This window comes from Dromaius novaehollandiae, chromosome 2 (assembly GCF_036370855.1).
Source record: "Dromaius novaehollandiae isolate bDroNov1 chromosome 2, bDroNov1.hap1, whole genome shotgun sequence".
In the NCBI taxonomy this organism is placed as follows: domain Eukaryota; kingdom Metazoa; phylum Chordata; class Aves; order Casuariiformes; family Dromaiidae; genus Dromaius; species Dromaius novaehollandiae.
In genome coordinates, this window is record NC_088099.1 from 41,974,059 (window position 1) to 41,989,432 (window position 15,374).

At 35.0% G+C, this 15,374-nt stretch overlaps 1 protein-coding gene across 3 annotated transcripts in view; it reads left to right on the plus strand.

Moving 5' to 3' along the window:
- SNX13 (sorting nexin 13) overlaps nt 1–15,374 on the plus strand; it is an 83,756-nt gene that overhangs the window by 15,885 nt on the left and 52,497 nt on the right. For all 3 annotated transcript variants that reach the window (XM_064506336.1, XM_064506337.1, XM_026105028.2), the window contains exon 2: nt 10,181–10,293. In XM_064506336.1, coding sequence (XP_064362406.1) covers nt 10,181–10,293 — 113 coding nt within the window. The remainder of the gene's footprint in view (nt 1–10,180; nt 10,294–15,374) is intronic.

Here is a 15,374-nt window from a genome sequence, read left to right on the forward strand (position 1 = left end):
ATTTTGCAGTTCTTAATAGTTTAGTGTGTACACATCCCATGTTATAATTCCAGTGGGTTTTAAATGCATCTATGGTATATACTTTTATGTCTTAGAAGGGTATCTTGATGGTGGTTACTACATATCTTATCCATTATGTAGAATAAGCTTTTCTTCCTTTGGAATTTAACACTGTAACTTACTAACCTAAGTTAACACGTAATGTGGCCACAGTATTAAATAAACTAAGAAATCATCATCTGACAAATTTCAGAACGTGTAAGGGTAGAGCATGTCTTGAAGGAAACAAGGGAATCTCTGTTTCACAGAGGAGGAAGATAAATAATCTGAATGTGATTTCTCCCTCCGTAAATTGTCATCCCTTGCACTAATCTGTTGGTTTCCACCCTACCAGCTCATTCCCATCTGCTCTCTAATGCTAGCAATAGTATTCTTGCAATCACGCTGTGAACTGGATCGCAGAACTGGCAGGTCCAGATTCATCTGGCAGTAAAATAAAATAAATAAACAGTTATTTTCAGCTGGATCAGTTCTATGATGACATTCAGCGTGTGGCCACACATCTAGTTCTGGAAAAACTGGGGGGCAGAGAATCGGGGAACGCATGCCCTTTCCCTTTCCTCAGCTCTTCGTCTTTCAGGAGCAGCACTGAAGTTATGCCAAATTAGCTTCATTATGGACATCTACAACATTAACCTATTCAAGTAGGCATGTGTTAATAAGGAAGCAGAGAAGAGATAACAAATGCTGTGTTGGAAGCTTTTCTCATTAAAAAAAAATGTATTTATTTATTTTTATGTAGCAGTTGTTGAGAAATTCTCTTTGGTATCTTCATAAAAGAGATACTGGTTGCTTTTTAAGAAAAGTAGTCTATGTTTGTTTGAACTCTTATCTATCATCTCTCTCTACTTTCTCCTCCCTCTCAAGGTCTTGGACAAGAATTGGCTGTCTTTCAGCAGTTGGCCATATGCTGTGCTGTTATATATGGGTTTTTTTTAATTATTAGTAGTAGGTATAAGCTGATATGGATAATGGAATAAACTGGACAGTTTAGTGGAGATTTGAGTTCAGCAACTGCTTATTGCTTGGCAGAGAGGCTATGTAGTTGAAGTTACTGCTGATGTGTACCCTGAGCTCAAAGCTAATGAAATTTTATCTTCAGAAAGCATAGCTGTTAAATTATGAAGAACTTTTTAAAAACATGCCTTATGTGACTTTCTACGATAGCCCTGAGCTCCGCCTGCAAATTTTAAAGTAGATAGGATGTAAAGAGACGGTCTACTAGAGCTGGCTCTTATGGCGAGAGACTGATTTAATGTATTGTTGTTGAGAGAAATCTTGAGAGTGTTAAGGGATGCAAATTGTACCAGAAACAGAATTGATGCACCTTTGGATTCATTTTGTAGGATCAGATTTCTTTAGGACTGAAAGAAAGAAAACATTGCCGAAATGAACTTTGAAGTAAGTCCTTGCTGGGAAATTAGGCAAAAATGTAGATAGCCTAAATGCTGATTAACCATAAATCAGGAACAAAATATGCAATAACAGGGTTTCTTGCCTAAAGAACATGTCACATCATTATTTTTAGCAATTTAAGAAAACAGGCTTTTTAGTTGGTAAAGATTCTTGGGGCTTCCCCCGCACTTCTTCCCAGAGTAAAAGCACTAGCAAAACCTGAAGTAGATGTAATCTGTTTATCCAGAAGCTGAATGTAAGACAATTCTAGCATAGTATAAGCTTATTTCATTTGCTTGAATTCAAGCTTGAGTTAGAAGGATTATTTTATTTTCTCACATAAGGGGGTAGAATGTAGCTAAGGTGATCCAAAATGTTTTGATTCTTCTTGTCTGTGTTCTGTACTTTTGACTTGCATCTAACAAGTGTGGTGTGGATTGTTATAAAGTTAAAGGATTACTTGTTTAAATGAAGTTAAAAATGACTTGAAGTACGTCGCTTACTGTTAGATTTAGAAAAGTAGCTGAAACTGATTTTATCTCCTGTTTCCAAGATGTTCAAGTGCTTCTTCTAAACATAACCAGAACTGCATATCCTTTTAAATTAGGATATGATTCAGAATTAGGCTTTTAATGAAAGCACGTGATCAGAAAGTGTGTGTGCATCTGTGGAGGTGATCTCTCTGTGTTGTCCTCTCCCCCACCCCCAGTTACATACTTACTCCACTTTCAAAATAAATTACATGAAATGAAGTTTCCTTTCCCATTCTGTTGGTTCTGCTGCACAATAAAAAAATTATTACTGCCGTTAGGAAAAATAAAGGACTGTTCAAATTAATAACAAATAAACCTTTGTAACTTCATGTTATCATCAATAATGCTGGCAGAGCACGTGCGAGAAAGGGAAAAAAGCTGAACTCTTGATTCCCAGGCTGAGTTCATACTGTTTTTTGCGCTTGCAAGCAAAGTTTGACATTGAAAATATTTTCAGTTTCTGGCAGTGCAGTTACCAGTTTTAGTCAGAAGACAGTTCTTTTTCTTCATGAGCTTTATTGCACAAATTGATAATATCAGTAATTTTGCCATTTTTACCTTAATCTGAGTATAGCAAACAGTCTGTTTCTATTTCAGTAATAGATTTTGTTGATCTCTGTTTGGATGAAAACTGAAGTTGACGTAAAATGTACAAAGCAGCTTCCAAATTTTTTAGTTATTGTTAAACTAAAAGTACAGTATGTATGCACTTCATGAACATGTTAAAATATATTTTCATTTAAAGGTTCACACTTTTAAAAATGAGCTTATGCTTTGTAGAAACAGTACAGTAGTTGTGGTTTTAGGATATAGATGAAAAGTTACTACCTCTCCATATGAGCTTTGTCAGACCAGCTTATTGAAGTGTGAGGGAGGGTAGGGGAAAATGATCTTGAAAGCTTTTCTATCTCGAGCAGTGTGAGAAGCAGTAGCCAAATCCAAGCTAAATACAGTTAGACATTATTGCTCTTGGATTAATCCAATTTTTAGTCTATTAAACAATTTGACATACAAAGCATCTGTTGAGCAGCGAAGGGCGAGATGAGGTAGAGAGAGGACAGATGGATTCTTATTTAGCAGTTTTCAGCTTGTGTAACCAGGAGGGATCAACAGGAATACTGCAATTTTTTGGGAGAAATTGTTAGGTTGCTTGACTTCTTAAACTTGACATCCAAAATAATTGCTTAATACTTTTTATTTAAAAGATGACTAGCTTATGTTTGTATCTTTCAGTATTTTAGGCTTACTTTGGAAAAAATAAATCTAAACTTAGATCAATAAAAGCAAAATAGACTATATACAATTTCTTCTTTTCTTAAAAAAATTTTTTTTGAAGAGTTTTCTTTTGAGTGCTGCAATAAATTGTTTTATAGACTCACTACAATTATTTTTACATAGCCTGAAATAGGAATGGATCTTAGGATTTTATTTTGTCTGATCTTTTGGGGGGAAGGAGAGAAAAGGGTGGAAGGAGATGGAGGAAGAGGTTAAAACAATAGACTATTAGTGATGTTAGGAAGTTAGGATATGCAGAACTGTTTCTGAAATTCCACTTGACATGGCTTTCACTTGATTGCTATAACTTTGGCATATAGTGAGAATGTAACAACAAAGATGTTAATGGTTTATTTCACACTAGTTAAATATTTCTCCTAGCAGTGTAGCATAACAATTTCACTGTAGACGAAATTGTTACTCCAGTTAATACAGCTTTCCAATTCTGCTTGTCACACTAGTGAAGACAGTAATTTGAATCCTAAAGTAATGTTCCTAATCACTTGACAAAAATGACACTTGTCTTAATTAAAGAAAGGTATATAGGTAAGCAAATTCCATTTACACTCAAAATTGGAAGTCAAATTAAAAGGCAGATGTGTGGAATTAATGGAAAATTAAACTTGACATCTGCTGTATATGCAATCCTTGACAATTTTTTTCTTAACGTGAGTCCACAGGTAGCATTAAGTATGTTTGGCAAAACAGAGTGTTTAGAAAAAAATGTTTAAAACTACCCAGATGACACAATAGTTTGCTTATCGATGTTAGAGAAATGTCAGCTAATGCCATTGTTTAAATGTTAGTGGAAAAACGTAATTGGATGTACGTAGTGAAAGAATTGTGGGTAAAGCATGGTTTTGTCTTTAAATGACCCCATTTCAATGAGCAGACTATTCTGTTGCAACCACTAAATTTGAAAACAATCACAAATGACTCATCAGAAGTTGTACAGGCCTTTCAGATACTATAGCTGTAAGATTTAAGGTGGATTCTGCTGAAGTTTTAAGACTGACAAGGGGATCATTGCAGAGCCCAGCCTTTTTGTGTTAATGTTGTGCCTTCCCCCACCGCGCCATAAGGACTCTGTCACGAAACGTGAAACCACAGTTGGTGTGGGTGTGTGTATGTGCACGGACGCGCGTGTAAATATGGGGAGAGCCAAGTGCTGGGAACAGTGGGAGTGGAGTGGGAGTGAAGTAGCATCTGGGGTGTCACAAGAAGGAGAAAGCATGCCCACTGCCTAGGGGCAAAGGGAAAGAGAAGAGAAGGAGTACGTGGAGGCTGGTTGTCTGAAGTAGCCATATTTTACTCTAAACTAGAAACAGTTATGTATCTAACTATTGGTTGCAGTTGCAAACCAAAATTGACAGCACCAGTTCAAATCCAAACAGAGCAAGGCTGTACTTACCTCAAAGAGTCTTTTTGGTGAAAGCCGTATCAAGGGTGAGGGTTTTGCTTATGGGTGGAATAGAGGCAAAGCTCTGAAAGCTTGTCAGCTGGATTAAGTGAACAAGAAACCTATTGAAACTACTTCAAAGTATAGTAAGGCATGGATACGTTTGTCACTGGGTTAACTCATTGCTGTGGTTGTGATGGTGCATTGTATCCTTGCCAGGCTCCCATTGATTTGCCTGCAAAATGGTCTCGCTAATTCATAACTAGTAAATCATAATATGGAAACCTGCGTGCATACTAAATTACAGTGGGACTTTTCTTCACTTAGACTGTTGATTTAAGATTGTCTGTCTGGCCTTAGTACATAGTTTATAGGCTGTGAATGTTGTGGATTTACATACCATGGCCAGTCAGGTGGGAGCTTAAGCCACGTGGTAAATCTGAGCTAAGCACTATTAGCAGTAACAGTGCGCAGGAGGGACTGTCAAAATCCTGCTTTGATCAGAAAGCAGAAGCCAAAGAAAGGGAAAGCTGATGTATATAACAAAGCAACTTCTTTATGTACTACTCTTAGTGGTTGGCTGCATCCCTTGGAAAAATTTTAACTGGGAAGATTGGACAAGGCCTGGTTGAGGGGGGAAAAAAAAATTAGCAGATGTTAGTGAGACGTGCTAACGTTTGGTGATCTGTAAGACTTGCCGAGCTTGTGTGCCTCTTCTAGCTGACAAGACTGTTTAGTGTGCTGTTTGGACATGCAGCTAGCCCTTCACTGCAGTTAACGTTTAATTGTTAAAGCAAGTCCATAACATGGGAGGAAAACTATAAAGTGGAAATATGAGGCTATGTTAGCCCTTTGTGTGTATGATCTAACTGATACCCTGCAGAAATTTTTCTTCATAAGACGTTGGAAGTGACAGATCAGAAGTGGTGGTGGTGGAGTTGACCTGTGGCGTGTGTACCAGTGCAAATGTGGCTAGAACTGATGAGGGGGAACCACCGTTGATCTGGAAAATCCTTTCATTGTATGAGCATGTTTGTACACATACAATATATACATACACAGGTATGCTAAAGGATTAATGCCCTAAGTATCTCTCAGAGTCTGGGTAGCTGTCCAGAAAGCCAGTAGCTGGTACTAAGACAGTTCAGTTATGGAGTTTGCCCTTCAGCATAAGGCATATCAGCTTCTTTTAAAGGGTCTGGATATCTGCTATTTCAAAGCCAGTGTGTGCCATCTCTTCAGAAGACTGGCTTGTTCTTTCTGTCAGGAATGACAAGTGTTCATCTTATAGTTAACTTTAGTAAGTCTAGACAGAGTTTCTGCAATCTGTTATAACAATCTTAAAAAAAAGTTGACTTTATAAATAAAACTTTGCCTGCAACATTTGGTTGATTTTAAGTACCCTGACTAGTTTTGTAGTACGCATTTGGTTAGTACAAACTTAGTGGAAAGTGCTACAGAACTAGTTAGGATACTTAAATTAGTGTAATGTTTGGACTTTCCTTGCTTTTAATAGCTGATTTTAATATCGTAGTGTTTTAAAAGGAAATTTAAATAATGTGTTCAGTTTTGTCTGAGTCATATTGCTAGAGTCCCTTTAAAAAGCACTACGGGAGATTTTATTTGGAGTCAGCCGAAATGGGACCATTCTGATGACTAGATCCTTTTGAATGCCTTTTGAATCAATAAGATTATACACCACTTGCCTTAAGCATGCAAGAATTCGGCCAGTATCTGTTGTACTTAGTATGGTGTACCAAGCTGTGCAAGTTTTAAGAAATCCTATTAAAATACCAAATGAGATTTGAATCTCTGTAGCCATATGCTTAATTGCAAAAATAGAGCATAGGACAAAAGGTCGCTGTTTTATCTATTAGAGTTAGAACTTTCTTTGATAATTCTGCATTCGTCCAACTCTGAATATGAATCCTGCTATCCAGTGTAATGAAGTTTTGTTAAGTCAGGTAGAATGTTTATCCTGCATTTAGAACTTAAACTTTTTTGAATAGTACCATTAAGCATCCTGATATTTTGATATACTGATTTTTTTGATTTAAAAAAAAAATTTCTTCTGTGTGCATATTCCCTGTTGCTTGTAGTACTCTGCAGAAGTTTTAAAACAAGTGTATTTCTGAGGGCATAAATTAGAAGAATTTTGTTTATGTGTTGTAAGGTAAACTTCTAATGGAAGTTCATGTCTTTTTATTGTTGTAGTTGCCAAATCTTTTTTAGGTTAATGTCCCATTGCTTGCCCTCTTTTCCCCTGAAAATACAGTTTATCTGCATTTAGTTACTATTATGAGTCAACAAAATCATCTATTCACTATGACCAAGAATTTTTATTTATCGTAGCAGAGTTCTTCAGCATTTTAACTGTATGGGTAATGTATATTTTTTTTATGTGCTGCTATAGTTATGTTATGCTGCCAAACCTGAACTGAAAGATATTTGTTTTGTAGTGACAGTATATTTTAAATTATTTTATTTGTAACGGGATAAGATGAAAAGAAACATAGCAGTTACTTTTAAAGAAACCTCTGACTCCTTAACTGCTTATGTATTGTCACTGTATACTTCACTGGTGCTGTAGTAGGGGAGTCTGAAACATGATGGCTACTAAACAATAGAGGGCACTTCAGATGATACTAGTTTTCAGATGGTTTGAATACAGTCTCAAGTTCCCACATTTGCAAGTTGAACCTAAATTTTGCTATGCATGTACGAAGCATGGCGCTTTTTGTTGAGTAGTAGAAATAGATTTTTTTTCTTCTGTTTACAGTGCCTCTGACAGATTTTCTGCAGAACATAAGCTTTTTCAAAAGTTTCTAATTCACAGTCTTAAAGACTTTACACTATAAGGAGAGAGGTGCTTCTTTCTCTTCAATGTGTGGCTCAAGATGACAGGAGAGAATTAATACCTTGCTTGAGAGAACGTTTTATTGGGTAGAGTATGGGAATATTGTATTTAAGGCTTTTTGTTGAGAGATCCAGCTTCCTAGCTACAGGAACTGAGGATGGAATAAATTAGGAAAGAAACTAATCAGGAAGAAAATAGAATTCCATCTCAATATACCTTAAACTTGGAATAATTGAATTCTTCCTACTTTATTATGGTGATTACCATTTACATCCGTGAAACAGCTCTCCTTAGAGCTATGATTTTGGTTTTGGGCAGCCTCATGTCTTGCTTTCAGAAAAGAACTGAGGCTGCTTTATGGAGGATCCTTATGTTATATTACTTTTCATTGCTCATAAATCTTAAATCTTTTTTTGTCAGGAAGTTCATTTTCTGAATCCAACGCCCAAAGTGGAAACATGAAATCTAAATAGACCCTTTGAAGAAATAAGAATTGTAGCTAAGCTTCTACCCTGCTCCATTTTAAAAGCTAAGAAGGAGCTCCCTGCAAGTATGGTGTTCAGTCCCTGCTTGTTTTCTAAATGTTAAACTGCAAGAGGAGTATATTTAAATACTTCCTTAGTGTTACTTGTTGACATAGCAGTTGTCTGAATTTCCATCAGGGTGTCATTTGATCACTGGTCAGAAAGGCATAAATTAGACAACAAAAAAAGAAAAGTTGAGAACATTAGAGCTGGAACAGTTTTGGTGGCCTATAAATACTTGTCATCATCAGTTTCACACTTTTGGGACTTGGCTGAAACATGTTTTCCATATTGCACTATAGACTAGATTGAATTAAATTTATATAATCTTTGACTGCATTGCAGCATTGTGAAAGTCCAGAACTGCTGTAGCTTGGTTCAGTCCAGTCTTCACTGCCTTGCTTTTTAGATTACCCCAAATGTATATATTGTTTGCACTGTAACCTATATCAGCACAATAACCTGAATCTCATTGCTTTGTTCATACCTTTAATGAATCTGCCAGAGCAGGTGAAGATTTGTCTACTGAATTATGTCAGGTGTCAGCCTAGAATTAATTTACTTCTTAGACATGAAAAGCAAATAATGATGTTACATTATTTGTGATCGAAGACATTTTTTTAAATAGCCTTTGATATTTGTTCTGTTTTCCTGTGCCAGTTAGAATGGACTCCTTTCCCTATTTTATTGTACAATTCAAGCTACTTTGTTTGTAGTGGAAATCTTTGAAGGATGGAGAAGGAGATGGATATTAACATGTAAAGGAAGTTCTGGAAGTGTTGCTGAAAGTTGTTCATTGTTAGAATGAAGTTGTGAATGCAGCTGAAGGCAGAGAAATGTTTTTACCAGGTATTTGCTGATAAGCATGACAAAGCTGATTGATTGTAACTGTGTACAAACAAATTCCCATGAGAGTAAGTGCAAGATAATTTGTTTGATATAGGAATTAAGTGTCTGCCATAAATGTATGCATAATCATATTTAAAAACTAATTGCAAACTTTAAAGCCCTGTTCATACAAGAGAGTCATGGAATAGCATACTTTTTTTTTTTTTTAATGATTATAAGTCAGTCTGAGGTTAGACGTAAGACTTAGGCTTAAGGAGAACCAATTTAGTATATATTTATCACATCAAGGCTTGAAGCAGAGGTGAAAAGTACAGCCGTAGGCCTAAAAGTATTTGGTAAGATTGTGCAAGCTACTAAATTAAAATACTTTAATCTTTTTTTCAATCTTAAAAAACAAACCAAAAACCACAGATGCTGTAGCAGTTGACTTCAGCTGCACAAAGTGCTTTTCCAAGCAGCGTTTTTTTCCCTCCGCCAAACATCAGTCCTGTCTGCTAAGCAAACTAGCAAAATCTGTTTCCTGCAAACATGATAATGCCTACATTGAAAAAAATGTTTTTCCAGGTTCTCTTTTTCTTTTGATATTTAATTTAGTTTTTTTTAATGGAATTGTATTTAAATATTCTAAAGAATTGTTTGAGCACTCTTGATTTTTGTGGTAAAATTTGTTAGTTTTATTAAGCAGTTTCTTAAGCTTCCCTCTTTTATTTTAAGAAAAAAATAAAGGTAAGCTTGTATCAAATATTTGGTGCACCTGCTGACCACTGCATGACTTGACTGGAGACAGGGACACTTTTTGGTCTTGAAATTGCTTTGATCTAATGAAGAAACGGCATTCCTTGCCTGTGAAAGATTACATGGTTGTGCAAAATAAGATTGCACAATTCTCCTTCCATTCCGTTACAAAGTCTGCATTTTTCTTGAAAGTAGTGGAGAATTTCACAGAAAAAAAGGGATATCAAGAAACGGAAGTGCAGAAAATGAGGACAGAGAAGAAAAGGGAATGACATTTTAAAGGGTAATAGTTGCATCAGAAGTGGGAGATGGGTAACTTAATAGTTGGAAGAAAAATACTCAAATATTGGTTGAACTGGACTACTAGCTCACATACTAGTTAATAAAAATATCGTTTTAATAAAAAGGCCTTATTTATTTCATCAAACAAAACTTCTATTTCATATCTAGTTAAAATGTATCAAGATTTTAAGAAACTAGAAATACTGCTCTGGAGAATTTAATATTTTACAGATACCATATTAATTGTTCTTCTGTATGTTCTTGTTTTCAGACCAGTCTTTCCATATGGGGATGGGGAAGTCTTGGCATTGTGCTTTTTCTAATAACTTTTGGACCCTTCGCTATATTTTACTTTGCGTTTTATATCCTCTGCTTTGTGGGTGGGTAAGTATACTACTTAGTGTTTTGTATAATTTCCTATGAAGGTAAAACTAGAATGTGCATATTAGCAAAAAATTTGCTCTGAAAATCTGCAGGAGCTTCCATGTAATAAATATTTTCATATTTGAGAATCTCTTGCTTCATGAGCCATTTTTTTTTCTTGACATCTCAAATTTAACCAAAATAAATTTTCTGTTGAATAGTGCTGCTCATACTACCCTTGCCAACACAAAAACATTTCTGATTTAGGAAAAGATATTAATAGCTATTTGTAATATGATGATCAGGGGACAAATATTCACATAACAATGTTATCTTCAGTTGTTTTTTACTTTCTGTTACTGTGTCAGTTCTTTTCCCAGCTATTTATTACATAATTATTATGTCCCATGAAATATTATTTTCCTTATCACAATCTTGTTTTCCTAAATAAGATATACATTTAGATGTCACTTCATTCATGAGGAAAACCAATGGTTTTTCTAGGTGTATGGAAACGGTAAGTCTATATATGGCTACATTTTGTGCAGATAAATCAGTTCAGCAACTATCAACACTTCATACTTTAAGCTATTTTATCTATAGACAGCAAGGGAGCAAACAGGAGATGTTTTTATTGTCTTTAAGATAGTTATTACACTGTGTATTATAATGCCTGCCTTACAACATGTGTAGCTTTATTTTTAATGTCAGTCTAAATGTTTCGGTGGGATACTCCTACTTCTTCTCACACATACGTCTATTATCTGCAGCACAGTAATGTTTCTTGGCTCTCCAGAAACCAGCCTGACTTCCAAGTGGATGTTTACTATTTTTATTTTTTTCTTTGTAAAACCATCTTAGCCTTCTTATTGGATGTAGTACAGAATGTATACCTGTTTGTCATATTTAAAGGTGTAATAGAATTTAGTGGCTAGAATTAGAGACTGTGTGCTCAGGTTTTAACTGCATTAAACTTTGGAATTGTTTTTGAGAATTCACAATAGTCAATTTACTAGAATGAGGATTTGGTTAGAGTAGAACTAATTTTTCAGTAAATGCCTTTGTCCTGTTGAGTCGAGACAAAAGTTCTTCCATTTTCTGTTTTGTATTACTATGTCTTTAGTATTTGCAGTATGAAAAATAATATGAGATTTAATAAAAAATTTTATGCTTAACCTTTCTTTGTGCTCAGTTTCAATTGCTGGGCTTGTCAAAGCTAACAGACAAAGGAGTCTCTCATAGGGTATGTTTCAAATCAGCTAGTTTGTCACTGTGAGCCTGTCTTTGGTGCCTTAGCTTGCTCATTCTCAAACCAGCTCTCATCTCTCTTCGCTATGTTTCGTTTGCTGCTTTCGTTCATTTTTTTTATGTAGTCAAATGTACATTGATCTTCTCAAGGCTAAATTCATCTGTGGTGGTATATCTATTAAAGCAGAACTTGTATCCATCTTCCTAGTATGTGTTTGTTCATGTAGGTAGATATTAAATCTTAGCCCTTCCGGTAGAATGCTATTACTTTTTTGGTTTAATGTATGGATATTTTTGGCTAAGGCTGTGATCTGCTCCTTTTTTATGTTGTTAATCTTTTGAGAAGTGTGACACGTACTTTAAGCTTTAATAGTCAGTATGCAGAGCCATGAGTACTAACTAGGTCAAATAGGTTTATGTCAAAATTATTCTTTTCTTTTTGAATTTATTTCCACCAAGTTACGCAAAATACTTAGTCCTATTCCTCTTACAAATGCAAACAAATATTAATGTTGTAAAGTAACTCTTTCACCTGTGATTGGAAATTATATATTCACACCAGCATTTATATAAACTAAGAAAATAAAAATCTAACTTTTTTTCATGTTTATGATAGCTTCCTTAGTACCTCACTTACCCTTATCCTGAGCAAGATAACAATTTGGATGTGGATTTTTAAGCTATAGTTTTATGTTGATATTTTAAATTCTTACCAATTTGGCAAGCAGTTTTCTAACTTTCTGCACTTGCTTAAAAATGGTGGCCAGTCTCAAATGCTTCCTGACTTCCACTAGCTGGGAGTCTCACTTCTGTCCCATTTTACAGTTCAGGCAGGAGCAAATGTGGAATTGCAGTTGGTTGCATTCTTACTATTGACCTAAATATTTAAAATACATGCTAATAATTTGCAAATGAAAACAATAGTGATGCCATAGGTATATCAGCATAATCTGTTTCTACTGCCACTTTTGTTGTGTGCTAGTTTATTTTTGCTGTACTTGTGTGTATTTCCTTTTACATAGATGACTTACAGTAAATGTACTATTGTTTTCTGTATGCACGGAGGAATACTGAAGCTACTTGTGTATATTAATAAAACTTTTAAATCAAAAGCCTTTTTTTTGTTTAACTTTTTTTTCCCAAGACTAATTTACAAAAGCTTGACTTTTTTAGTTTTGTAGTACATCTCTCTTCAGTTCAGGATCTAAAAAGTTGTCACTTCAGGGAATTAAGTTCTTTCTACCAGAAGCAGGAGGCAAAAGATCGATATTGTTTCTGTAACCTGTAGAGCCGAGACTGTTGCAATGTTTGAATGTTCATGAAGTACTTTCTGCCTCTAATTCAAGTATTGGTACAAGCCCATTATCCTGAGTGCTGGGCCTGCCTTTTATCATCTCCCTTTTCTTTGTAGCATGTATGTTTATTTCCTTACTCTTTCTCCTTCCCTTTTTGAATCCTAAAGGCATTGGTGGCAGGGGGCGCGAAGTGATCTGTGGCTCTGCCAGCATTCTTAGGCTTCTGATGTTGGCAGAATTGAAATTTCTTGGACAATCAATCACTTTGCGACTGTAAGGAATTTGTTCTGTCCTCAAAGATCGTAATTAAGAACATTGATTCACATCCAAATGTACGTGCCTGGCTGCCTGCCTTGATGATTCTAATTGCTAGCCAAATTGGGAATGGTTCTGAAGCTGCTTTTTGACTTCCAGAAGAATTCAGCTGAGGCTGTTGCTTTTCAGATTTGAGGGGAAAATGATAAATCTTTACCTGTTGTTAATTTTTCTCTGTGAAAAGTTGGTCTTCCAATAATTTTTGGAAAAACTTTACAAACTAAATTTAAGTAACCGACAATCTCTCCCTTTTTCTGTTTTATTCACTTGGAAGAAAGTCTAAAATAATTTGTCTTTACTGGGCTGATTATCCTCTAGTTATTGACAAATTAAATAGATAGTAAAGAATTTCCAGCACAAGTGTTTGACAGTTATACTGGATGGTTTGGCTATGTATACTTTCTAAAGCACCCAAGACATTAAGTCAGGGAATAAAATATATTGATTTCAGATACAGAGGCAGAAGCTCCTAGCATTTCTAGTTAAAAACCAAAATACTTAAAGACATCTAAGATGAGTATACCTTTGAACTATCTTGATAGGATATTGTATTTTTGAATGAGTCATTAACTTCAAGTGTGTCATATTATAACATTTGAAAGAAAACAGCTGTGTAATCTATAGCTAGTTACTTCCAATGCTTCTATCCTTTGAATAAAAAAGAGAAGGCACATCCGCTTTCTAGAAGTTGCTAATATACATTTGAAGTTAAAACTGTTTTTCTGCAAAAATTATCCCTTGGATAAACTGGTTCCTTTAAATACAGGGTGAGGTTTCTAAGCAGTAGATTATATATATATTAAAAAAAGCGCTATTTTTAATGGTTTTATTTTTAAAATTTTGATTAGTATTTAGCATAGTGAAGCTAATATTGAGAAATCAGCTAAGCAAGTTTTTTGTCCTCAAACTGAATTACGATGCTAATAGCACCATTGCTGTTAGGGTTTTAAAGCTATCTGGAAGCAGCTGGAGCAGATGAGTAGTTAAAGCTTTTTTATTTTTTTATTTTTATTTTTTTTTAATTTCCCCCCTTCCTTAATTGTCCTTCAGTCATTTGTAGAACATATGCCTAGCTGGCAGGTAAAGATGGTGCTGTAAGCTCTCAAGCAAGCTGTGTATCAAGTGAAATTTTCTTCCTTCTGCATTGTCAAGTTACTCATAATTATTTTAACTTTTTTGTCCTGGAGTTATGTATGACCATCTCCCTGCCCTTGAATTACTGAGCCTCTGGAGTACTTAAAAGAATGGTTCCCAGTCTGGGAATTAAAATCTTCAGATGGGTTATTTCTGGTGAATATAGGTACATTGGTAGGATTTCTGTTCTAATCATGTAAGTAAGGATATCATGCATCGGGGAGCAGTCTATATTAAAAAAAAAGTGTGTGTATGTGTATATATATATTATATATATGTATTATATATTATTATATATTATATAATATATATATATATAATATAATATATATATATAATAATATAAATAAAATAAATAAAAATTTCAGCACACTTCTAGCCTGGAACATCTTTGTGAGTTTCTGTGGTCACAAGTGTGGGTCAGTTGGTCACTTCCAATTGCATATTTTGCAATGTATGTTTAAAAAGCTATGCATGTTCAGCCTTTGCAAGGCTAGTCTGAGCAGCAGTTAACTTCATCTTCTCATTGTTTTTCATGCTTAACTTTTCAAAGTGCTTTGATTACATTGTAACTGGAGGAAAAAAAGAAGACTGCACAGCTGTTAGGTTTTCATCTGTTTCTTATTTATGGTGTTATGGCTTTGTGGTGTGTGTGTTCCTGCCCTCCAGTCCCAGTGTCATAAGCTGTGTTTATTCCTTTTTTATTTCTGTTGCATCAAACTTTTTGTAACTGTTACTTTTTCCCTCATGCCTTTATTTATATCATAAATAGTCCTGCTTAATTATAAGTTATAATTTAAATATCATTGTGGACTTCTTGGGGAAGAAGACAATAAATTTGTGGTATAACATGCTTTTAAAATGACTGGTCCAGAAGTGCATGAAGTCAAATTTATATACCAATTAATAAACCTTGTGTTTGACTTCAGCTGTCATCTAGACTTTTCTTTGGCTAGCTGTTCTTATGCAGCCTGACAGGAATACTTCCCCCTGCCGCTCCCTCCTTTGCAGCTTATGATAATAAGTTCCATGTCAGAAACTTTTACTTCTTCTCATTTAAGCATATGCAACCAGTAGCATTACTACATCGGTTTCCTCCTGGTCTGTGCT